This window comes from Neopelma chrysocephalum, unplaced genomic scaffold (assembly GCF_003984885.1).
Source record: "Neopelma chrysocephalum unplaced genomic scaffold, ASM398488v2 Primary Assembly neopelma1_347, whole genome shotgun sequence".
Lineage (NCBI taxonomy): Eukaryota > Metazoa > Chordata > Aves > Passeriformes > Pipridae > Neopelma > Neopelma chrysocephalum.
The window spans coordinates 203,462-228,732 of NW_020898011.1; the positions used below are offsets into that span (position 1 = coordinate 203,462).

General features: G+C 43.7%; 1 protein-coding gene across 3 annotated transcripts in view; it reads right to left on the minus strand.

Annotated features, from left to right (window-relative positions):
• Nucleotides 1-3,467: 3,467 nt before the first annotated feature.
• Nucleotides 3,468-25,271, minus strand: part of NPS (neuropeptide S) — a 33,390-nt gene continuing 11,586 nt past the window's right edge. The window contains exons 2-5 of one of the 3 annotated variants that reach the window (XM_027705681.1): nt 22,554-22,719; nt 12,493-12,627; nt 7,327-7,408; nt 3,468-5,189 (exon numbers count right to left, since the gene is read on the minus strand). In XM_027705681.1, coding sequence (XP_027561482.1) covers nt 4,980-5,189; nt 7,327-7,368 — 252 coding nt within the window. In that variant the 5' untranslated portion in view covers nt 7,369-7,408; nt 12,493-12,627; nt 22,554-22,719 and the 3' untranslated portion in view covers nt 3,468-4,979. Of the gene's footprint in view, nt 5,190-7,326; nt 7,409-7,534; nt 7,602-8,407; nt 8,592-9,835; nt 10,218-12,492; nt 12,628-22,553; nt 22,720-25,271 lie in introns of those variants that run through there. The other 2 variants (XM_027705682.1, XM_027705680.1) reach the window with 2 other exon arrangements.

The following is a 25,271-nucleotide window of genomic DNA, read 5'->3' on the forward strand; positions in this document are numbered from 1 at the left end:
GGGATCAATGAGGATGTTTTGTGGGCAGAGGAATCTATTAGAGCACAGAGCTGCTGTGAGGTGCTCAAGGGTTGCCATAGAGATTCTCTGGGCTCGTTGGACCGGCCATGAGGAGCGAACACAAAACATTCCCTCCCCCTGAACGTCTGAGCCAAAGCCCATCGAGGAGCTCGGCCTCTCTCAGCTGCCTCCAATGAGTTGTGGGTGATACTTCGAGAGCAGCACTTGAGAGCTCATTTCTGCTCACACTGAGCCCTTTTATGTCTCCTGAAAGGTCCACGCTGAAGGATTCGAGGAGATGGGTCTCAGCTGATCAAGCTGTTAAGATGTGCTTCATTTCCAGCATAATCAACCCAGTGACTTCAAATCCAGGAGGGGATTAGGAGAAAAAGTCTTTCTACTGCCACAAAGGCAGCAAAATTTCCCCGGGCTCTGGGGTGATGTCTGATGTACAGCTGTGTCATTTTTTCAGGGAAAAAGCTCCATCCTCACTTTGGTTGTGCTCACCAACCATCTCACATTGGGGTAGAACAATGAGCTCAGCTTGTTTTCTCAAAGAAAAATGTAATGCCATAGTGTTTCACTCTTAAAAATAAATTTAAATACAGTGAAGCTCTCTGCCAGACTAATAAAAAGCGTATCTTTGACATTTTTTCAATCTTCTCCCAAACTCTTTAAACATTTAAGCAGACAGCTCATCAATGACATATTGCATAAATGCTTCACTGTTAGAAGTAATTTTTCATGATGAATCTTTAAAGTGCCAGACTATCTGATAAGTTAAATTTTGATTTTCTTTCTATGACAAATGGTTAATAGTTGTCTCAGAGTCTTTCTGCACTATGATTTTTATCTCTATTTTATTAGGGTAATAATAACATCTAATATACTCTCTCATATCTGTCTTGTTCTTTCTTAAGGTCAAAATTATACCCAGAGCTAAAAGCAGAAAGAGACTTCTTCCTTTCTCATTTTCAGTATTTTAAGGTAATAAATTACCATTTACAGGCAAATAATAGCAAATTAGGAAATCTCAGTGTGATATATATACTTCAATATGTGCTTGGTAATCAGAAAACCAAGTATTGGTATGTCATTACAACAAGGAATTTTCAGTCTTGCAAGTTAATTAGATGCTATTACATCAGGCTATTTAATTGCCTTTCTTGCCAATAATCTGTGAAGAAGAAAAAAAATGTTAATTCCTCTTCTTGTCTTCGGGCAGATTTTGCTCGTTCATGTTTTATTGGATTTGTTCTTCTGAGTTTCACCTACTGGGAACCTCAGCTGCCTCCTTCAGAGGCACAGATCATTTTTAGGGAGCAGAAAAGCAGCAGGAAGCAGGCAATAATATGTCCAGCTCTTTGCAAGGAGCCATTCCAGGTGTGGGGATGGGATGGGGATGCAGTTCCCACAGCCACGGGGCAGCTTCATCCCAACCCCAGGGCTCAGGACAGAGGGGCTGCTCAAAGTAGAGATTGCTGAGCTTAGTGGTGGCTCCCACAGCCCACAGACAGGCACTCATTAGTGGAAATTTATATCCAAAGCCTCCAAAGGTGGATACAAGTTAGAGCAAAGTAAGGTAAAAAAAATCCTTATGGATTCTGGATGTCCTTTAAATGCATTTTAATGTGTTTTACCAAAGGATGCATGGTCAAAAATTAAGAAAATACATGGATTACTTGCTCAGGATTGAACAAACTGCAGCAGCTGCCCTTTGAAGGTGCAGGGGTAAAGGATGCCTCTCTCTCAGCCTCGGTGGGGATGAGCTTCTCCCCCATTTATCTGGCTGGAGCTGGAGTAATGGACAGTGCTGCTGAAAACAGGCCATGAACCTGGGAATTGGCTTGGATGTGGGATCCATAGGGCTCCCTGGGGGTTACAAAATGGACATGGGCAGAGGGTGCTTGGTCCCATGCTGAAGGAGAGGCTGGAGGTGACACTGATGGCGAAGCAGAGCTCACACCTCTCTCCCAGCCCCTCCAGCTGTGGAAACCACCCTTCTCTGCCCCAACACTTCCAAAGCCCTTCCCAAATCCATCAGTCATGACACTGCTTACTCAAGATGGCTTGATGGAGACAGTTTCTTATTTTTCAGTAGCAGAAATTGAGTATAAATTATTTGTCTGAGGTCACAGACTGAATTACTATCAAAGGCCAAGACTGGCCAGGCCATTCCCAACTTCCCAATTTGCTCCTCAATCCCTAGACAAAGCACTGTTCTTCCCACCCTCTAAACTCTTTTATTTTCTCTCTTTCTTTTAGGTTAACCAAGAAAACTAGTAAAGAAAGTCAACAAAATATCTTTTCACAGTGTAATGAATCCCTGTTCTCCAGAAAGGAATATAATTCCTGGCAGCACATTAATTATGCTGTAGGTTGGCATCCCTATAGCCAACCCTATGTCCTCTTTTTACTGAAAAAAGAGACATCTTATGCCATATTTCCAGTTTCTGTCAGCATAAAAATTAATGTGCTCAGCAATAGCACCCTTAGATCCTTATTTTCTGACAGAGATCACTGAGGTTACTCTCTGTTCTTTCCAAAATAAAGCCACCTTTAAAGTTCAGGGAAGAGTTCAGCATTTCATCAGAGCAGCCCTGAGTTTTCAGTGGGTGGCGATGGCAAGATCAGCCCAGCAGTGACAGAACCACTCCTGCAAGTCAGCTGCATAATCTGCATTTTCCAGGCTTGCTCAGTGTGATTTAGGTGAGTACAAGACTTATGGCTCTTGGTGGCCTCCTCCTACGATCTTTTTGTCTATGCAGATCCCTCAAGGTGGAGTGGCTTGTCAGGGAATGGCTAAATCATAAATAATGAGCTTTTTCCTGCAGCCAAGAAGCTGTTTTTTCTTGCAGCCCATCCTTTCAATAAAAGGGGATGAAGGTCTGTGCGAGCAGGATCCTGGCTCTGCATCCCTTCCCTGCTCCAAGGCAAATGCCAAACACTAAATGAGTTACTTTCATCCTGCACAATAAGTGAAGGAGAAGAGGCTGATTTTCCAAGCTCCACGTAGAGCTCTGTTGACTTCCAGACAACCTTGCTCATCCCAGGTTACCAAGGCAGGAATGTATTTGATTATGTAGAAAAATGTTAACAAAAATGGATATGAAAGCCCAAGAAAAACATAAATCTGAATTTGTTCCAGTTTTTTTATTTCCTGAAAATTAAGTTGGGTGGGATATGAGCTGCAAGGAGCAGGGCAGAACCATGCCAGGAAGCTGCACTGTGGCAAAACATCTCCATCCCCACAGCTGTGCACAGATGCAGAACAGAATCATGGAATCATGGAATCACCTGATCCCAGAATGCTTTGAGTTGGAATAGATCTTAAAGATCACCCCGTTCCACCCTCTGCCATGGGCAGGGACACCTTCCACTAGCCCAGGTTGCTCCAAGCCTTGTCCAACCAGGCCTTGGACTCTTCCAGGGATGAGGTAGCCACAGCTTCTCTGGCAGTTCTGGAGAGGCCTGGATGCTGCTGGAGTTGGAAAATTGTATTTGCAAGAGACTGCTGTGGCCAAAATCACAGCAGCCAAGAGTGGAACAGGACAAATGCCCTGCTGCAGTGGAACTCCTCGTGTCACTGCTCTTGCCCTGCTCATCTGACAGTACAGGAGACAGAGTGCAGGAGAATAACAAATATCTGACATTTTCCTTATAAATTTTTAATGTTTTCTGGGAGACACTCGACAAAGAGATGCAAGGGCTAAGCAACCTAGAGACCAGCACTACCCCAAAGGAGCCCAAGTGTTTAAGCAGCTCTAAAAACTATGAAGCATTAAACTTTTCAGCTCGGACAAACACAGACAGGAGTGTGTTTGATCTCCCTGAATCAGCCAGGAATCATGCAGAAACCTGATATCCCACCAAAAGAGCTCCACGATCGGGTCACTTTTCCCCATGGGCTCAGAGGTGCAAAAAACAGGATTGGGCATCATGGAGGTGGTGATGCCACCTTTTTGTAAGGTTAATAATAATCTCCTGGGTTATGATCTTTAACAGGGAAATATTAGAAAACATCCATCTATTGATTTATTATTAGTATCTTAGCTTTGAATGCAAAAGGAATTGCATGGACACTCTGCCACGTTTCAAGCCAGTGTCACAGCACTTGGAGGAAACAAGGTAGAACCCACACATGTGTAACTCAGCAGATGACCTTTCCTGCACCTCGCATTTACCCTTTTTCAGACAAAATTACCTTTTTCTTTTTTTTATTTTTTTAACAGGAAATTTAAAAAAATCCCACATTTGGCACATTTCCTCAGCTGTGTGTTGCTACCTAAGTCAATTAACTGAGGCACAGGGAGCAGTGCTGATACCCTGCCTTACAGTGATTTCCCAGGACTCTCCTGGAAATGAGCTGACACATCTCCAGAGATTATTCCCTGCTAAAGTAATTTTAAATAACTATATTAAAAAGCCAGTGGAAGTCACAAGTAGGGCCCGATTCTGCCTTTCATCAGTGGCCCTTCATGTCTTTGGAAATCTGAAATAAAATGTACTTTAAATGTGTATTAAAGTTGCCAGAGCAGTTGCCTTCAAGTAAATGTGATTTGGGACAGGAAAGCAGAGGATTGCCTTGCGTTTGTCTCTGTGGCAGAGAGGAGGGATTTTGGGAATAATATTCTCCGTCCTCCCCACAGGCTGCGAACACACATCTACTCACGGCATAGGATTATCTTGGTATTAATCAAAAGCAACTTGATTAAATCTGTAGCTTTACAAAGAAGGGGAATTAACCAACGGAAAACATTCATTCCAAAACAAAGCTTTATGACACTGTAACTTTGGGGAACGAAGCCCGTTCCGAGCAATCCCATGTGCTCCGCTCGGCTCGTGCGCTCGGGAACAAACACCCGCTTACATGCTGAGGACACGGGCTGGTCTGATCCTGGAAAAGCATCAAAATAACTCTTTAAGCACAAAGTTAAACATCAGATATCAAAATGGGGGCCGTGGCTGGGGGCACTTGTTCATGACTTTGCTCTTCGAAAGGAAGTTTTTTTAATTCCCGATCCCACGCCGTTGCGAAAGGACCTTTTGTCGAGAGGCGTCTCCAGGTGAGGCTTTAAAAGAGCCAGTTCTTCATCCCTGCCCACCTGGGCTAAGCAGCTATTCAGCAGGAGCAGGCAATAATCAGATTTTCCATACAGCTGGCAATTCAAATAAAAAGGATTGTTGCTCTGGAGATTAAAAAACAAGCAAACAAGGGGAAAAAAAAAAAAAAAGACAGATAAGACAAGGTAAAATTATGGATTTGTGTATTTGCCAGGGCTTGTTCACTATGAAAAGCAAAGTAGAAACACAAAAACAATTTATTGTTTATGACAAGGATGTGCTGTTATTTGCTAAGGATTTCTCAAACTGAAAATCAGATTTTTTTCATTGTTTTCCAGAAATCTTCACTGCATTTCTGGCATAAAATACTGATACAATTACGTTCACAGTATGATATGAATTGTTTTCTGTGATGGTGACCACTTGTGACATGTGACACAGTTTCCCTGGAATGGCATCTGTGTTTATTGCTGTAAAATGAGATTTTTTCAGTGAACAATGAAATAGAATCTTGTTGTAGCTTGTGTGAAGTTATGTAGCTTAAATGACAGGTAAGAGAAAACAAAAATACCTGTAAAGCAGAAATCCGGGAGAGGAAGATTTCCAGTTAGTATGAGTGGTTATGGTAGTAGTAAAGTTTAATAATGAAAATATAATAATAGGAATTTTAAAAATTCTGGATAAAAATCCATGTAGGTTTCTGGACACATTCCTTCTACCTGCACTTTACAGGATAAAAATGCAAACTACATAAAAACTTTTCCAGATTTAAACTGCCCTTACATTAAATTGCATTTGAATTATCACTGAATTATAAAATCAAAACATTTCCTGGCATGTCTATAGTTGCTGTGTGCATCTTTCACCATATCCTGATCTCCCAGCTGGTTGATTATCTATCTAAAAACAATACTCTTCCATCTCTAAAAGTTCCATGCAAAGCCATAGGATTAACCCCTGCCTTCACTGGAATAAAATTTAGATTTACTGGTTTTAATTCAGTATTCTACTGCTTTTATTTAGTATTGCTTAGTACTTTATATTTTTTTTGTTTGTTTAATGATTCTTAAAAACCAAGAGCAAGTCCCAGCCCCTTCTGTCACAGATGAAGAGTTTCCCCAGACTGAATTTTCTCCCTAACAAAGAGAAACACTTTTTTAACAAAAAAAACCAAACCAGACAGAGAGAAATTTCCCTTTGAATTTTTAGCTGCTACCTCCCTAGACTTCCCTTACTGAGGAAATGACTGTTATCTTGAAATCGAATAAATAAATTCAATGAATTGCAACAATTAAACTCAGTTTAAACCAGGAGGAAAAGTGGCTGCTCAGATCAAGCTGTGCCCAAACTATCCATGACCAGAAATGAAAGATGACTCAGCATTTACAGAAGTAAAACAGAGAGAGGAGCCAGGCAACGGATACTTTAAGGATAACAGGGATTTCGCATCCCTAAAATAACCAGCTGTAGCCAGTAATTCTGATAACAGCAGATCACCTTAATGAAAAGATAATGATGCAAAACACACCAGAGGAAACACAGAAATATGAACTGTGGCTCCTAGAGCTGATTTACAGCAATTAAATACAGGGATCTAAGGAAGGCTTTGTCCAAAGGAGGGAAATTGGTCATCATTAGAAATAAAATATCTCATTCCACGTTGGGAAAGTCTTGGACAGTGTCTGGGTGGCTTGGCCAGCAATTTTCCATGGAAAGGACATTAATATTATTTAACTAACCTGCTCACTTCAGCTTTACAGACTGTTCTACTTTCTCTTGTAGTTCAATCAACTTTCTACTCCTGCTTCTATGCAATAATTCTCCATAGCTTCATATAAGAATTTCAGCTTTACCTACCCACTGACAAATAAATTAACTGGTTTATAAACAAGTCAAATTAATACATGTATCTAATTGTACCTATTTGATGTAGACAAGGAATTTAGATGAGATGAAGAGATTTATGGTTTTTTTCTCTTCCATACAATATTTCAGCTCCCCACATTAAATATGCACTGGATCTCTCACATGATTATTTTAGAGGCTCACATATTTTATTAATAACTAAAGCAAAAATTGGGTTACACTCCAGGGAAATTAGGTAATGATAATTAACCAATAGCTTTAATACAAGGAACTTCTTTCATTTCATAAAAAAAACACAACAACAAAGAAACAAACAAACAAAACTAACTTAAATAAAATAGCAATTTGAAATAAATGAAGCATCTCATCTTGGAGTAAGCAGGGAGTGTGACTTACCTTGGAAGGGCCAATGGGGTAACCCGAGCACACGAATGTCATTGAGATCCAAAGAAGGAAAACAAAGTTTAACCTGCATAGACTCCAAAGAAAAGATGAGATTAATTAAAATTCGAACCAAAATCAAGCAAAACTAGGTGAACACAGAGAAAAACACAGAAACCCAGCATATTTGCTCCATAAACCAAGTAACCAGCAGTGTCTTTACCTGCTCATTTTTCACTCAGGAGAGTGTGTTGTATGTACATGCAGTCCTACTACCAAATTCCTCACACATCCCTTCAGTTCTTTCTTAGATGACCATTTTATACCAGAGTTCAGGAGTGAAAATGTCATCAAAGCTGATTTTATCATGACTAATTGGCCCTTGTTTGGCCTTTTCTTCTTGTTAAATGGGCAAATGGCAAGAACACACGTTCAGCTGCCATTACGAAACCACCGAGTGATTTCATTTAAAGTGTCCCATTAAATGTCTCTCAGGAGGGTTTATTGTTACGTCTGGATCATCACAGCAAACCTGGGCAAAGGTCTAAGGATTTCAAAAATACATTTTGAGAGTTTGTTACCACTTCAAATAGATCAGGTTAAGACCTTGGAAAGCCTGGCAGCGAGGGAGAAACATTAAAACTGCACTTTAAGTAGAAAGTTCCTTAAAGAATCTTATTATACTCAGACCAGCCACAATATAGAACAAGATATATATATTATTTTTTTATTTTTCTCCTCCCTTTTTTTTTATTTACATGCTTGGTTTCTAATGCACCCAAATTGTAAGTGTTTTTCTTTGAACTAAAGTCCTGTGGACACTTATTTCTTCTGTTACATATCTTAGCTGACATTAAGTTGATTCAATCAAATCTTCTGTAGGATTAATAAATGGTGTTAATTTCCAATGCAGCAAATGTTTGCTGTCTGAGAGCATAATTTGTTACTGCAACAAATTTAATTGTGTGACATTTTAGGGGGTTGTGTGGTTTATCTGTACAGAGTCAGTCTCCTGATGTAGATGCACCTAATTCCAGGAGGCAGAGCTGGAAGATCTTCAGGTAAGATTGGGAGAAAGGCATGTAAGGGTCTTTACCAGTTTTTATAGAAAAATTCATGATGTGATCCCAGATTGTGATTGACAATTTGTTCCCCACTGTCCAGGGTGGTGCTGATTATGTCAGTGGTTGAGATAATCCAATGACTCTTCAATGACTTCTAAAAAGGACGTGCTTGTAGTTGCTGGTGAAGTACTTCAGGATCCTTCAGGACCAGCAGGGCTATAGAAATAGGGATAAATTAGCCTCATTTAAACCCTGCAGTCAGCAATCCCTTAAGAAAACCCGTCAGGAGAACATTTCACTATTTGCATATTCAGTCTGTGTCCTCTTATTCAGAGAGAAAATCCTCTGGTTTGAATCGAGCTTCCTGTTCCCACTCTATAGGACCTCCAACTCCAAGGATAAGAGGATTAGTCCGTGTTTCTGCTGCAAAGAAAAGCACTTTGGGTCAGATTCTGCTCGAGCTTAGTTTGGTGTCAGCTTTCACTGCATCTGCATTTAGTTTAATTCCATTTTCATACAAAATCAACCTTCCCACAACTCTGCTTGTGAAGATGAGGGACAAGAACAGGCTTGTGATAAAAGTTCAGGATTTCCATATTCAGCCTTAAACTTTGGTGTGCATTACTAACCTAGTTTTTTTAAATCATGAGTTGTTTGACCTCCTGGTGACCCTCCACTGTGCCTGGTCAGCACCTCCTGTGCTCAGCTTTATCACATCCCTCTAAAAGAGAGGATTGGGCCACATTTCTGGCTCACAAGCTTTGGACATGAGAGGTGCACAGAGACTCTCCATGGGCACCTTCAGCATGAGCTGGTGACGGGAGGACAACCAAGGGAGGCCACCAAGGGGATTCCAGGGAGACCTCAGAAAGGATGAAGCTTTGTAGAACCTGGAACAAAGCAGCAGGTTATGGAAACTTCAAACATCATGGGAAGAGAGCTCCTGTGTGACTTTCTAAGGAAGGAAAAAGGATGATCATTACGCTCCTTAGGGATGTTTCATGTGGTCCAGAGGACTTGGCTCGTATAGGAGACAGCCAAGTAATGTTTGGGTTTTTCCCCCCATAAAATCCAAGAGAAGATTCCACCTTTTCAAAGGCTTTGACCAATCACAAACAGCTTTCACATGAAAAAAACATAAAAACATGGAAGAGTTTAGGTTGGAAAAGGTCCCAAGACCATCGAGTCCCAAGCACTGCCAAGGCCACCACCAACCCATGTCCCCAAGTGCCACATCCACAGGCTTTTTAAATCCCTCCAGGGACTGAGACTCCACCACTGCCCTGGGCAGCTGTGCCAGGGCTGGACAATAATTTTTGGGAAGAAATTTTCCCTAATATCCAACCTAAACCTCCCTGGTGATGCAGATGGCACTTAGACAAGTAAGAATTATTGAGACATCACCACCCCAGAGTGGGGCTCAAGGGGTTTGCCCCTCAGACACACAGAAGTGGTTTTACCTGAAGATTCAGTCCCTCATATTTGCTTCTCCCTTGTTTTGGTTTATTTTTTCTGGCTCTTCAGGATGCAATTTAACACACCACAACTGTGATTTGCATGCAGAAAGTGTATATGGAGATTCAGATACATTCTATATATTCCCACTTCAGGTTTGGAGGAAATCAGGTTTAACAGAACAAGTGGCAATTGACATTTCTGGCTTCTCCTCTGTCTGCAGGGCACCCAGGTGGAGGCTTTGCTCCCAGCTAAGGTTCACTGGCAGGTATCACAGATCATGGGAATCATTAAGAACCATAATAAAAACTCCCAGAATCCACAAAATTTGCATTTTAGGAGAATAAATTAGCAGCGATATCTTCCAATTGCCTGCAAAGCCCACGGCATCACCTCTTCCCTCCTGCTTCTTTGTTAAAGGAACAGTGTATTGAATCTTGTTACTACTTTCCTCTGGTTTTCCCACAAAAAACGTATGGAACAATAAAAAAATTTCTGATGAGCCTCTCAAACCTTGCAACTTAATGAGCTTAACAGGCCTATAAGCTTTAGAACATGATATGTCCTTCCCCCATCACAGCAGTCAACCTAAATTAAATTTTTAATGTTAATTAAATGCTTAAATTAACTTTGCTAAGGGAACAAAACAGCCAAAGTTGATGAACACACTAAAACCTGTGGTCCATTGGTATAACCCCAAACATGAACAGCAGGCTCATGCTCTGGATAAAGGCAAGGTGTGGAATCTTGTTGTTTTCCTCTGGGATGGTCCCAGTGAAACCTCAGCACGGTTTTTCTGGAGAAATCCTCCAGGACATTTTGCTCCAAGCTCAATTTTTTTGTTGCTTTCAAGAACATTGAGAAACCATTTGTTTTGAGACCACTGCAAGGTGCAAGATGGAAACTAATCATGCTCCCAGCATATAAATCTGTTCCTGACTCAGTGATAATAGAAAATCCCAGCAAGACATGAAGACAGAAGAAAAACAGGAGTCAGAAAGCAGGTTTATTCCTTTGGTCATTATTGCTGTGTTCTCACTGCCAGCGAGGGGACACAACCAAACCTCTGCTTGCACCACTGGGATCTCATCTGCAGAGGCACAAAGGAGCTGAAGAGCTGCTGGAGATGCAACACTTGACTGTTTCTGTGCATTGTCTCTAATTCCCTTAAACTCGGTTTTGATGTGGTTGCTCCACGCCTGGGAGTGTCCAAGGCCAGGTTGGATGGGGCTTGGAGCAATCTGGGATAGTGAAAGATGTCCCTACCCATGGCAGGGGTGGGATTAGATGATCTTTAAGGTCTCTTCCAACCCAACCATTCTCTGATCCAGACAGAGCCAGGCCCTGGCTGACAGGGGCAAGAGGTTCTAATGCCGAAAGGTGCAGCTGTGGTGGACACAGCTCTTGCCTCCCTCCTGCTCTTGGATATTTGACAGGCAGTGCCTGACCACCTCTGACTAGTCCCCAAGCATGTGGCACTCGTGCCTGTGGCCTGGAACTGTCCTCTCTGCCATTTCCTTGGTTCCTGTGCCATCCAGGTGTTCTCACCACACGCTCTCTGTGGAGGACACAACAGTCTCATCAAAGGTCAGGTGCATATTTTCCCGGTCCACTGAGGCCTGTGTTGGCTGCTGTGGATAAACAGCTCTGTGTTCCTGTTTCAGCTTCAGAAGTTCTCCAGAAGGAGGGACACATTTATCGAATTTCATGTTGGCTGCTAAAGCTGCTGCCCACAGAGCACAGTCCTGTCAGGGACACACTGCTCGAGCTCCTGCAGGCAGGGACAGCTCCTAACTGAGCCCTGGCACTTAGCCCTCGCTTAAAAGACACATGGCTCCTTTTTAAAACCTACTTTTAATGCAATCCCACTCAGACATCACTCCCCTCTAAGCCTGAGCTTGCAGTGGTCAAGGCTCCAGCAATGCACTTTCTGACTCACAGGTTTGATCCACGAGAGCAAGAAAATCAAAAGGCATTAAAGGTGGGAGAGGCACTGCCAGTCCTGCCTCCCCCTCCACAGCAGTGCCTGGGTTTCCTGGATGGATGCTCAGCAGGCACGAGGGGAGCAGCAAGGGTTGTATGAGGAACAGGTCCAAGATTTGTGGACATACTGATCCTGTGAATCTCAGGATCCCTTTTTCCACCTGACTTCAAAGCACTTCAGCATCATGAGTGCTGTGCACGTCACTGTCACAGCAAAGGGAATGGAGCTGCAGCTGGATCCTCCCATGCCAGGAGGAGAAATCAGCTCTAAAGTCACGTTTTTGATCCCACCTCATCCAGGAATTGTCGCTGTGTCATAGTCACCATCCTCAGGATCTGAAAATCTAAATCATCATCTCTAATTATATATATTCCTTTTCTTGGTTACAACATACACAGAGATGGTGTGGGCAGAGACAGCTTGAGTTTCCTTATCCCACTCCCAGCACGGGGCAGAGCTGCTGCTGATGTCAAAAACTGAGGATGGGAAAGTGATGCCAAACGTCATCGTCTCCTACATCCCGCAGCACGTGGCACCTCACAGACCCTCTGCCAGGCCACAAACATCCACGCCACTCCTGCTGATGCCACCACACTCGTGCCACGTCCCACGGGGAATGGCAAGAATAAGGTTTTTGGCAAAAACGTATTTAAACACAGCAGCAATTTATAGGTTTACAGATCTCTTATGTTCTTGGTCAGGTTCCTTCACACGCCTTCAGAGAAACAATCTGCATGAAGCACAACATGAAAAACAAGCTCTCCTTGCTCTCTCTGCACCACCACCAAGTGTTAAAGCTATTTGATAATTTATCTGAAGGGACAAAAAAATATAAAAGAGCAGGGCAGACAAAAGTTGTTCAAACCATTGAGGGGAGGCTCAGCAAGGGAAAAGTGGCAGTAATTAACATTTTTGCTGCGCTGAGTTGTACGTGCCAATGTAATTTATGCACTCAGAAACGTCTCAAATAGATCCTGCAGGAAGTTGCTGCCTAAGAAAAGATGTCAGTGCTGAGCTAAAAAGACACCTGTCAAAGCCAAAACCCAATTTCTGTTCAGATGCAACAAAGATCTCGATGATCTGAGACAGTCTGAATAGTTGTTGAAGTAGAAGGCAGAAAGAGAAAAGAGCCCAGATAGACAAGAAAAAGCAAAGTTTTTCGAGGAGAGTGAGGAGAAAAGGATGCAGGAAAGTCTGATGTGACTTTAGAAGGAGAGATCAAACTTTAAAGGGATCAGACTTTAAAGGAGTCAAGGAAAACTAACATAAATATTATAAATAGTAAGGAATAGGGAGGAAGAGCTGGGTGGCTTTGAAGGGCGCAATTTTTTATGTGTGTTATTGCTCTGTATCTCAAGGTTCTCTCATGGATAAGGCTAAGGAAGACAAGGAAAACATACCCAGTATTTTCTATTATGCTAAGATGCCAGCAGAATATTCTGTCTCAAGCAAGTTTGCGTATTTTCACCTACAGAATCTCAGTACAAAACCATTTTTTCCTACTCTCTAAAACCTTGGGATGTCACAGCAACAGCACTTTGTCAATTAGGAATGGAAAAAAGGGAGCAACGTAGGGCAAAAGCCAGAGCTGGCAGTACTGCTATCCCAGGAATTATGTGGGGAGGCAAAATGTGGGACACAAACCCGCAGACCCCTAACAGCTGCAAGGGCAGAAAGGGACACAGAGGATGCTGAAAGCTCACCTGGATACTCAGCACCTACAGGCTGGACAGAAAGGGAGGAATTGCTCCCACCTGAGCAGGATTTTATGCAATCCAGAGTGACCTTCAGGATGGAAAACAGGTCAGCTGGATGCAAAACATCTGTCAACAGGCTCATTGGCTCCACAAACAGTCCTGATCAGCTGGGTTGGAAGCGAAGTTACCTCTCATTTGGCAGAGAATTATGAGAAAATCTCCAAATCACAACTCAGGAGTGACTCAATTTCCTTCTGAACAGGCAAACATTTGGGAGGGAGAAATCTCAGCTGTTCCCCAGATTAGCTGTTGGCATTTCTGGAGAAGGGTAAGATGCCACTTTGAATTTGTGACACGAGACCTAAAGTACCTTTAGGAAATAAGTGGCTACATCTGGAACTGCTCTCATCATTTGGAGGAGGTGAGAGGACACACCTTTTTTTCTCCAAAATGCAGAGCGTTTTCCATCTGTCCTTCATGCTCTTTTAGCTCATTGCTATTTTCTTTCTCTGTGCCACTTAAATAAACAAGGATACTGCAGACTCTTTGAAGGAGTCGTTCTTTCCCACAAAAGCCTTTTGAAAGGAGGGATCTTCCACATAATGACCCACCAAACAGAAAACAAACAGGCACTGAGCCCTAGAGCAAGCGTCATGTCGGGCTTTAAAATTTGCTGGTAGGAAGATAAAATCAAGCTCTGAGTCTGCCTTGCTCTGCAGCCTCTGAAAATGCCAGGCCTGGATGATTTCTTGGCGACTATCACTGCTTATAAAGGTCCTCAAGCAGCAGAGGTAATGTGGCTGTCAAACATTTCGGTGCCCAGGCTGACGTGCCTTTTGTCTGAACACGAGCGATCAAGGAGCCTGATTTCCCCTTGTGTTCTCTCCCCCTTAGAAAAGGCTTCATCCAAAAATATCACACACCAAAAGACAGGAGAAGTTGCAGTTTCCTCACTGAAAGCCTCTTGCAGCTGACTGGATTTTTCTTGCTCTGTGCAAGGATTTCTTTGTGCCCAATTATGTTTTAGTGTGTGATGTAACTCCCCAAGAAGTTGTATCTGGAAAGGGACTTTTAACGAGGGCCCGGAGGGACAGGACAAGGGGAAATGGCTTTAAACTTAAAGAGAGTAGGTTTAGATTAGATGTTGGGAAGGAATCCTTCCCTGTGAGGGTGGGGAGGCCCTGGCACAGGTTGCCCAGAGAAGCTGTGGCTGCCCCTGGATCCCTGGAAGTGTCCAAGGCCAGGTTGGATGGGGCTTGGAGCAACCTGGGCTGGTGGGAGGTGTCCCTGCCCATGGCAGGGGGTGGAATGAGATGGTCTTTAAGGTCCCTTCCACCTCTAACCATTCTGTGATTCTATGATACTTTGATATCTGCCTCTCTTATTCTTCTATTACTTGCATCAATACCTAAATTGCAAACCTCACCTCTCCTCCTCTCTCCACCATCTGAATTCCCCTTTTAGCATCAGGGTCTTCAGGATTTTTACCCCTCCCCACAGCTGCCAACTTCAGAGGCAATCAGCTTCTTAATCAAGAGTACAGATTAGTAGGAATAAACACAAAATCCAATATTAGAAAAGCTCGTACAACCTACTCTCTGAGGAACAGAAAAGGCCACAGATGCTGAGGATCAGGATTGTTCCCTGTGACAGGACCATGGATATTCTCCAGCTACTCACCACAGAGTTTCCCTGCTCTGGTCTCACGGGAAAAGCTCTGAAGGCACAGTACATGAAAAGGAGCAGCTCTCCATTCAGCCTGGCACTGCTCTGACTGCCAGGAGCAAACATGTAGTGCTCAAAACCCCTGGGCCTCTTTCTTCCTTCCCAAGCCCCTTCCTGCTGACAGCCCCTGCTTTCATTTGAGCACGGAAGGTTCACGCTTTCAAACCCCATTCCCAGCTCACAAGTACACTGCAAAAGTGACGTGCTGGACTTCAATATTGCACTTCTCAATAAAGTCTGAGCGTGTCCCAGCTGTGAGGAGTGCGGAGAGACAGGGCAGCACTTTCAAAGGGCTGAGGGCATCAATTTAAAAGCAAGAAGCACCAGGAGCTGGAGGACTTGGCTCTGCAGCAGGCAAGGAGCACAGCTGAGTTAACACTCTGTGGAAGCACCACGTGCTCCACACAGCTGGGCCTCAGCACTGAAGGGGTGTGCTGGGACCCCAGGGTTTATGGGTGCAAGGATGTGCCCCAGGGACAAGGTGATGCTTCCCCTGGTGCTTCATGAGCAGCATCTCCACCAGCTCATGGATATCTGCCCAGGGCTCCTGCCCTTCCTCATTGCCTCAAGAGATCAGAGATGCTCCAACTAGCACAACAAATTATGAATGAGCAGCTAAGGAAGAGAAGCTCCCACAGTCCCAGTTACCGCAGCCGGAACGACACGACCACATTACACGTAAGAGATCCCTTGAAACTCAAATAACCCCACAGTTCCCTGCCTTGCCATATTCCATAATATCAGCATTGCCTGAGCCAACAGGACAACAGCTAAAAATACTCTGATCCAACTCATTGCAGGCCCCTGATGTGAGGGCAGAGTCTGCTAACATGTGCTCTGTGGAAGTGTTGCAGCGTGTGCCCTCGGGGCGAGTCTGCACCACCACGGGCCTGACACCGATAACAACGTGGCCAAGAGGCTCAGCCCAAAGTTTTCCCATTCCCCTGGAACAATTCACAGCTCAGCCCTGCTGTGGTTTCTTGGGGCATCTCAGAGTCAACCTGTCCTTTTTCAGTGCCAAACTACGTTCTCAAGCCACATCAAATCGCTTTGCAGTCCCCGCAGTTCACAAGCTCTGAACTGGATGTTTCTGTTCCACGTGTCAGGGATGGGAGACACAGACTCTGAGAACTTTGCATCTCCCAGGGCTATTTTCTAACCTAGAGCCTCCCCCCAAACCCCACTGACACATTTGGGGTGGTGTAGCCCAAACAGGTGCTGGGGAGGGGTTTTGAAGAGGAGCACACTGTGTTCATGCAGTGTCATGTTCTCCACTGTCCTTCTGTGCTCAGTCCTGTTTTCCACATGAATGGACTCAGAACCAAAAGAAAATATATTTACTATGGTTTTCTTCTGCTGCATAAAGTGATGTTTTCATAGAATCCCAGAATGGTTTGGGGTTTTAAGGGGACCTTGAAGATCATCTCATTCCACCCCCTGCCATGGGCAGGGACACCTTCCACTAGCCCAGGTTGCTCCAAGCCCCGTCCAACCTGGCCTTGGACACTTGCAGGGATGGGGCAGCCACAGCTTCTCTGGGCAACCTGTGCCTCCCAACCCTCACATGGAAGGATTGCTTCCCAATATCTAATCTAAACCCACTGGTTTTGAGTTTAAAGCCATTCCCCCCTGTCCTTTCACTACCTACCCTAGTGAAAATTCCCTCTCCAGCTCTCTCAGAGCCTCTCTAGGCACTGACAGGCTGCAATAAGACCATCCCAGACATTTCTTCAGGGGGCCTTCTCCCCTCCCCTTCCTAATTTCAGCCATGTGGGGGTTTTGTCTCTTGTCTCACTAATATTCCTCTTTAGAGAGGGGCAGCTCCTGGTTCACCTGCCTGTCTCTGCCCCCTGAGAGGAGTTTTTCTCTGTGTTCCCAGAATCCATCACCCACTCCAGCAGGTTGTAGCCCAGGCTACACGTCTTGAGCAGCTTATTCTGGACAATACCAGCCCTATGAATGACCTTAACTTGGAGAGGGAATATCCCAAACTCATCCAAAGCACATCTGCTTTTCCAGCCTCCGGGAAGCTCGGCGAGGCGCATCTGCTGAGCGCAGGCTCTCCAGCACGGAGGGAAGCTGGCCAGGCAAGCCCTGCACCCTGCTGGGGATGAAGATGTTACAGTTGCCTGGGAAACCACTCCATGGGATCACTAAAATGTATTCTATATGTTTGCCTTCAGATACAAGATTATCACCTTGTCCATGAGCAGTGTCAGGAGAAAATCCCGACACGGGATAAACTCAGGCTGGAACCTGTAGGAATCAAATAACTCTTTGCACAGAGATAAAACCAATATAAAGTGACTCATGGTCCAACACCAGCCATATGAGCCCTGCAAGAGTAAAGGTGGGTCACAGTTAGAGCATTAAAGCACCTCACTCCTCAGCCAAGGACACAAGGTTTAAATCCATTAGACTATTACTAGCAGGTGGAAGAATTGTCTGAGTAGAGAGAAAATATCTATAATCAGAGGAGATGGGGTTATTCAAGGACTGAGACTATTTATTTAGATTCAATGTTTTTAAATTGGGATATTTTTTACCTATTTTAAGGAAGAATACATTCAGTAATTACAGCAGCAGCACTGGTAGCCACCAGGTAGCCACAAGCCAGGCCCAGATGGATGGTGGGGTAAAATCTCTGTTTGCACTTTCTCATAGCAATGAGCAATTCAGGACTCATCCAAGAAGTTGGAGGTCTGCCACATTCCTTTCCCAAGGTTTTCTCTGGTACCACAATAGTGACATTGCACACAAAACCCCACAGACTTAATGGTGAAGGAATTCCATTAAGGACTGGCAAATGCTGGTTTGGGGGAAACCAGGTTTAATAGCAAGCAAGAAGGGGGAAGAATTTGAGGTTAGATGACATTTTATTACAAATAACAAACTGACAAGTCAAACCAGGACTGTGTTGTGTCTAAATATCACAGATTCATGGAATGGTTTGGGTTAGAAGGGACCTTAAAGACCATCTCATTCCAACCCCTTGTCATGGAAATATGGTGGTGGTATTGGACCAGTTTTAGAGGAAAAAGAGCAATAAAAAAGAGCAAAATATTGCTCAAAATTTCCTATTTCTGGCAGCAGTTCAAACAAGGAACGCAGCACAATTTCACTGCTTGCTTACCTTCAATCAAAGAACAACACTGGGCTTTAATTCCTCCTGTGGGTGTAGTCAGCTCTTAAGTTAAAATCCAGCCTTAATATCCTCTCCTCATAATTTAGGTCATGGGCAGAGAAGCAACACAAGCAAATAGAGAAAAATTTCAGGCTTTGCAACAGAGGCTAAAAAACCCCATCCTGTGCTCGAGGCTCCTGGGGCATCAACTGCAGCCGCTGCTCTGCTGGGAAAGAGCCAAGTCTTGCAGCCAAAAAAGTTTGAAATCCCTACAGGATTCAAAACCTGGGTTACCAGGCCTTTGTTGGGGTCTGTCTTCAGTCTCTGAGGTTGTTTGACTGGTTGTTGAGGTCAGGAAAGAGCCTGTTCTGCTCTCTGAATGGCTCATACGCTGTGGGCAGCCTGAAGAGAGGCAGGAGAAAGCCCAGTGAGGCACTCGGAGAGCCCCATTTCCAGCTCCTCTCCTCTGCCAGGGACAAAAAGAAAGAAATAGGGATGTTGAAGGAATCATTGGGATCATCCAGTTCCTGTGGATGGAAAAAATGAAGGAGAAAAAATGAAGGAAGAAAAAGGTGAAAGGCTGGGAGAGCTGGGGGTGTTCACCTGGAGAAGAGAAGGCTCCAGGGCGACCTGTGAGCCCCTTCCAGTGCCTAAAGGGGCTCCAGGAGAGCTGGAGAGGGAATTTTCACTGGGGTAGGTAGTGATAGGACAAGGAGGAATGGCTTCCCACCCAAAGAGAATAGATTTAGATGAGATATTAGGAAAAAGTTCTCCCCTGTGAGGGTGGTGAGGCCCTGGCACAGGTTGCCCAGAGAAACTGTGGCTGCCCCATCCCTGGAAATGTCCAAGGCCAGGTTGGACAGGGCTTGGAGCAACCTGGGCTAGTGGAAGATGTCCCTGCCCATGGCAGGGGGTGGAACAAAATGATCTTCAAGGTCCCTTTCAACCCAAACCATTCCAGGATTTCATGATTAAACAGCAGATCAGAGCAGTACCAGTCTGGAAGCTTCTTGTGTTGTTTTTTTTTTCCCAGTTCTTCACTTCAAAAATACAAACCAACCAAACCACCTTCCCCTCTGGTCCCTGTGACACAGTTGCAGGGTGATGTTCGGTGTTTCAGCTGTGGTCCCCTGCATCAGCAGAGTTACACACACACTCAGCAGTCAGTGCCATGTCACTCTCTGCAGTTTATGATGCTCATACTCATATAAACATAATTACATTGCACAAGGCTATAAACTCCACATTCTGAGGGGTGTATCTTTATTAAATTGTGTATATACACATTCTTACTAATTTATATGGCCTCTTTCTTGTTAAATATAACAGCAAAATATAATTGAGTCTTCCATTCTTAATGGTGGGCTGGGTTTGTTTATATTGCCAAAATGTATGTGCCCAAATTTTTGAACATCCAAAAATCCTCTGGAGCCTTAGATGAGCAGAGCAGCCTTACAAGGCAGCCCTGGGGTTTCTGCTGGGTCACCATCAGGCCTGGGCAGACATTGTTCCATCCAGCTGACCCAAAATGCTGCTAAAAACGCAGTCAGGTCCTTCAACACTGCACAAACCAAATTAAACTTCCAGGACTCTGCATCCAACTGATTCCTGACATACATTTCAAGTGTAACTGTGTCTCCTTTTATTTATTTATATATATATATATATTGTTTACTTGCTCAGCTTCATCATAAAGTATTCTCTACTAAAACTACAGAATTTCTGTTCAGAATCTATTTTTTTAATTATTATTTTTTTTCTTTGACATGGGCTCTGATACTCCAAACACTAATTTTCTCCTCTCTGCATTGATTTGACTGAGATTCTCAGGAGAAAATAATAATAATTAATGAAGAATAATTAATCACATCCCGGGGGGAAGGTGCCACATATTTTAGTTTACAGCTGGTGATACTGGGGAGAACACAGGACTTTACAGGACTTTATGGGCCCTGTTACCAACTGGTCTCTTTGTATGGCAAAGGGGAAAAGGAAACAAAAAAGAAAAGGAGGAAAGAAAACATGGAGGAAAAAGGGAAGGGAAGGGAAAGCAAGGCAAGGTTCTATTTTGCACATTTTCTTCTGGTCTAGCATTAACTTTGAGCAGGTTTATTAAGCCTGGCTCCACTCTGACAGACACCCAGCAGAGGCTGATGGAGCCGCTCCAGCCCTTGCTGCCAACGCGCTCCCAGTGAACCGAAGGGAGACTTCCAGGGGCTGGGATGGCAATTCCAACATCCCTGCTCACACAGCTCCTTGGCCTCACAGCAAGGGCTGCCAATAAGGCTGTCAAATTAGAGAGATGGTGTCCTGTAACGTGGATTTCTTTCCTGTAGGAAAAACTATTTCAGGCTGGGCAGGGAAGCGCCAGAATCGCCAGGGGCTGGGAGCTGCATCCACTGCCTGCAGGGAGGGAATGGAGCTGCATCCACTGCCTGCAGGGAGGGAATCCACACCCAGCAGCAGTGCCTGGATAGCCAACCTGCTCTGGAGACTCACTTTAAAAACAAATACAGCTTCAAGATACCCTAGTGATGCAGCAATGCCAGTGATGCCACCAAACCAAGCCCTATATCCGTGTTTTTCCATGTGTTTGGGCACTCTGAGCAAACAACCCAGCACTGCCAAAGCAATGCAAGGGGAACGTGCAATAAATCAGGTAATACAGCAAAAATAACTATGCCAGAACAGCCATAGCAGAGGCCTGAAATTCACTTTTACCTTCTTTTTTTTCCTACTGAAAGCAAAAGCTGAAATACCCCATGAGAGCTCCACACCACCAGCAGAGAGGATCTCACCAGAAAGCTCCATGAGAACAGTTTTTCCATGCAGAGAGGAGAAAATTAGTGTTTGGAGTATCAGAGCCCATGTCAAAGAGAAAAAATAATAATTAAAAAAATAGATTCTGAACAGAAATTCTGTAATTTTAGTAGGAAATACTTTATGATGAAGCTGAGCAAGTAAACAAACAGAATGGCAAGTAATCAAATAAGACCTTCACATATTGTTGGACAAGCCACAGGTATTTTGTTGTTGGGTTTTTTTTATAATTACATTTTTGTTCATAGTCTTTCTGCAAATAAACGTTCCTACACATGTTTTAGGGAGAGCAATGCATTGGAAAATCACACAGCATTGGAGAAGCAGCCTGTGCACATTTCCAGGGTTAGCAGGTCAAAGACATCAGGATTTTCTAGGGAGAATTCAGGATGCTGGTTAAAAACCCTAAAAAAATCACAGGTTTTCTTCACATCACATCAACTGTTCCTTTTTCCTGTTCTTCTGCACATAAAGCAGAAAATGCCTGGACTGAAACCTCCATGGAAAAACAAAAGGTGATGTTGCTGCCTTGGGGGTGCTGCTGGAAAACTCCGTGTGTTCTTTTGTCTGCCTTTGCCTGTGGAAAAATCCATCAGTGCTTTAGGCTTTGGGGCTTTATGCAATTATTTTATTCTGTGTTAAGTGAAAACCAGGAATCAATATTTATGGTGCACATCACAGTCCTGTGTTTAGCCCCAAAAAGGGTTTAAATTTGATAGCCAGAGTCCATATGTCAACAAACATATGGTCTGTGTGTGTCACAGACACTTTATGAAGCACATTCCTTTGTGAAATAGCTGAGAGCTTCAGGAATTTTTGGAAGTGCCTGAAAACAATATGCAATTGCAAATGAGGTGCCCAAATTATTTGAGATTATAATTTCAAACAGGGTGTCTCTATTACAGAGTCCTTTGTACTTGCTTCTAGGACTGTGTGATTTATCCTGCGCTCCATCACTGATTTTTGCAGTGATACATCTCTCTTAGCACAGCCTACATTTATTTCCATAATTAGGATCATTGCAATGTTTTGAGTTTAATTGTGACCTTTTCATCTCTTTAAACAAAACTTCTTCGAGCCAGTACAACTGTATTTTACTCAGCTCTATCCTGCAGTGGCAGAGAACTGGAAAAACACTCTCCCAAAGACTTCAGCTCCTCACTTTTAATAGTAAGGTGTCCCCAGAAAAGCAATTTCAACTTATTCCTAGACCAAGTCCCACGAAGGACTCCATTTGTCTGCAGCAAGCAGGTATTGACCATTCCCATCCATCCCTGTCCATCCCTAATGCATTTCCTCTGCCCACAGAAATGGGGATGGACGTGTTTTCTGCCTGAAATTGCAGCTAGAAAAGTACATATTAAAGAAATTACCTTGAAAAATACAGTTTTTCAGTCTTCCTCCAGTTTTCTTCAGGGACAGAGAGTAGAAAACTTCTGTGACAGGAGCAGGAGTGGGAGCCCACGACTTTTGAGGTTTGCTGCAGGTTCAATGATGATGGAAAATTCTAGGATTTCAGCAGTGGTGGATTTTCACTGCCTGTCAAATAATTTAGGAGAAATCATTACAATGGGAAGCCAGTTAGAAAAGGCATTGACATTAAGAAACGTTCTCAGCTGAGAAGTAAAGGGTTCTTTGTCCCAAACTTGGGTAAAGCAATGGCAGTGATGTCCTTTAAATTATGATTTTGTGATTTGCAGCAACTCGGTTTGCATTTCTTTAGGTAAATTATCATTATCAACAGCCTGAGCATGAGATTGTGCTGAATACACTACTTTCAACAGAGAAGAATGGAAAAAATTGTGCAAAATAACCTCCATAAAGAGAGATTTCAAAATTGATCAGGAACAGTAACATCAATTATTCTTGGAAGCACTGGAAAATGAAGGCATTTCCCACTAGGACTGGACAAAAGAGTCAAACAGCCCAACACCTGGACTGACAGTCGTAAAGTTCTCACAAATTTTAATTGCTTTGCCAAATACCTGCTTCCAAAACTTGTTTGCAAGAACTTGGCTCTGCAAAAGCTGCTGATATACAAAAGTCTGTGGGCATTCACAGACACTGAAATGAGCCTTCCAGCTTTCCATGAGATGGAACTACTGCCAGCTGTTTGTTGTAGTAACAGGAGTTTGTCTGGAAGTGTCCAAAGGTCTTAATTGCTGTCTGTAGCCAATTCATAGAGCAAACAGGGAAAAAGAGGAGAAACAACAAAGCAGAGACTGCAACGTGGGATTTCAACCCTTCCAGAATTACATTCTGAGACGTGGAGAGCGGTGAAGACAGAAATGATGGATGAAATAATTGTGTGAGGCACTATCAGGCAAAGCTAAACCTGTTTTGTGTTGCAGTTCATCCCAATCAGGGAGGAGGGCCAGGCTGCACTTTGCATTCTAACAAATAAGAAACAGTGTCCCTGGCTGTCCTCAAACCTTTCAGAGGAGATCTTCAGCACACAATCCTGAGAAAGCACCTGTCAAAAAGCAGGTGTCCCCAGCCACAAAGCACTGCATGAACATTGATCATAATGATAATTATTTTGCAGCTGGAAGAGGAATGTATTTAACATCAGACAACTGGGGATAATGGTCCTTCTCCTGACAGACATCACCAGGGGTCACAACAAACCCGGTGCAGCTCATGTCTGTGTGACAGCATCTCCCTTCCTGGGGGACACCTCTCACCAGCAGTGAGTGAAGTGCCACAGGATGTTGTGAATGAAGACAGGAAAGGAACTAAATCTCACTGAAGAGATAAATCTTCTTCAGCCAGACTTCCCACAACAAGGAAGAAGCCCAATCAGTCAAAATTTCACGACTGGATTTATACTGGGTTCTGCATCCAGGCAAGCTTCCCCTCCTGATGTTTGTGTGATGGACTCACCACCCCTCCTGCCCAGCCCTCCTCCAGGACAGCTCACCTTCTTCTGCTGAAGCATCTGCTGCTTTACAACTCTCCACTACTATTTTTCCCGACTGGAAAATGCTTTCCCATATCTCTCTTTGTTTTCTAGGGCAGCATTTCATTCCAAAACCACTAGAAATGGGTCTGGGATGGAGAATCACAGGATCACAGAATGGTTTGTGTTGGAAGAGACCTCATAGACCATCTCATTCCCCACCTTACACTACACCAGCTTGCTCCAACCTGGCCTTGACCACTTAAAACTCCAATTCCTTCCTTTTTTCCCATTCTCCTGCTTTCCCTCTGCAATCAGTTGCTGGCTTTTTACAAGCTCTGTTCAAAAAACTAGTGGATGTGGCATTTGGGGACATGGGTTAGTGGTGGCCTTGGCAGTGCTGGGGGAACAGTTGCACTGGAGCTTAGCAGCCTTTTCCAACCTCAATGATTCTGAGATACCTTTGGTACAACCCTGGGCCACTCCTGGACCACTAAAGCTACTTTAATATGTACCATTAATTTCAAGGTGATGGAAAAGAGTGCAGATTTTAGGTGACATCAGTGATGGTTATGAAATATAATCATTAAAATGCCCTTTCCCTGCCTCTACCAGAGCACTTATAGCCACTGGGTTTCAAAAACAACTTCCAAAAGTGGTGTTTTTGCAGTACCAGAGCAGGTGGACCCGAGATCTGCAGTTAATGCAGCTGAGTGTGTGCGTGCAGGAGCACTCTCTGAGCCAGCTTATTTTCCCACTGAGGTTGATGTGAAACCTTCTTTTGATTTCACTCATGCAGGGTTGAAACACTCAGGTGGTGTTTATCCAGTGAATAAATGAGAGATGGCACAGGAGTGCCTGAGTGAATTCAAAATCACGTGGCAAACTCAGTGGGGAGCAGCAGCTTCCAGGGCTGTGACACTAAAACCGGTGAAAATTATATCAAAAGCAAGATTAAAATAGTTCTTATGTACATGGGGATGTGGTTTAGTGATGAACATGGTGGTGCTGGGTTAAGGGTTGGACTCAATGATATTAGAGGGCTTTTCCAACCTTAATGATTCCTTCTCTTCTCTTCTCTTCTCTTCTCTTCTCTTCTCTTCTCTTCTCTTCTCTTCTCTTCTCTTCTCTTCTCTTCTCTTCTCTTCTCTTCTCTTCTCTTCTCTTCTCTTCTCTTTTCTTCTCTTCTCTT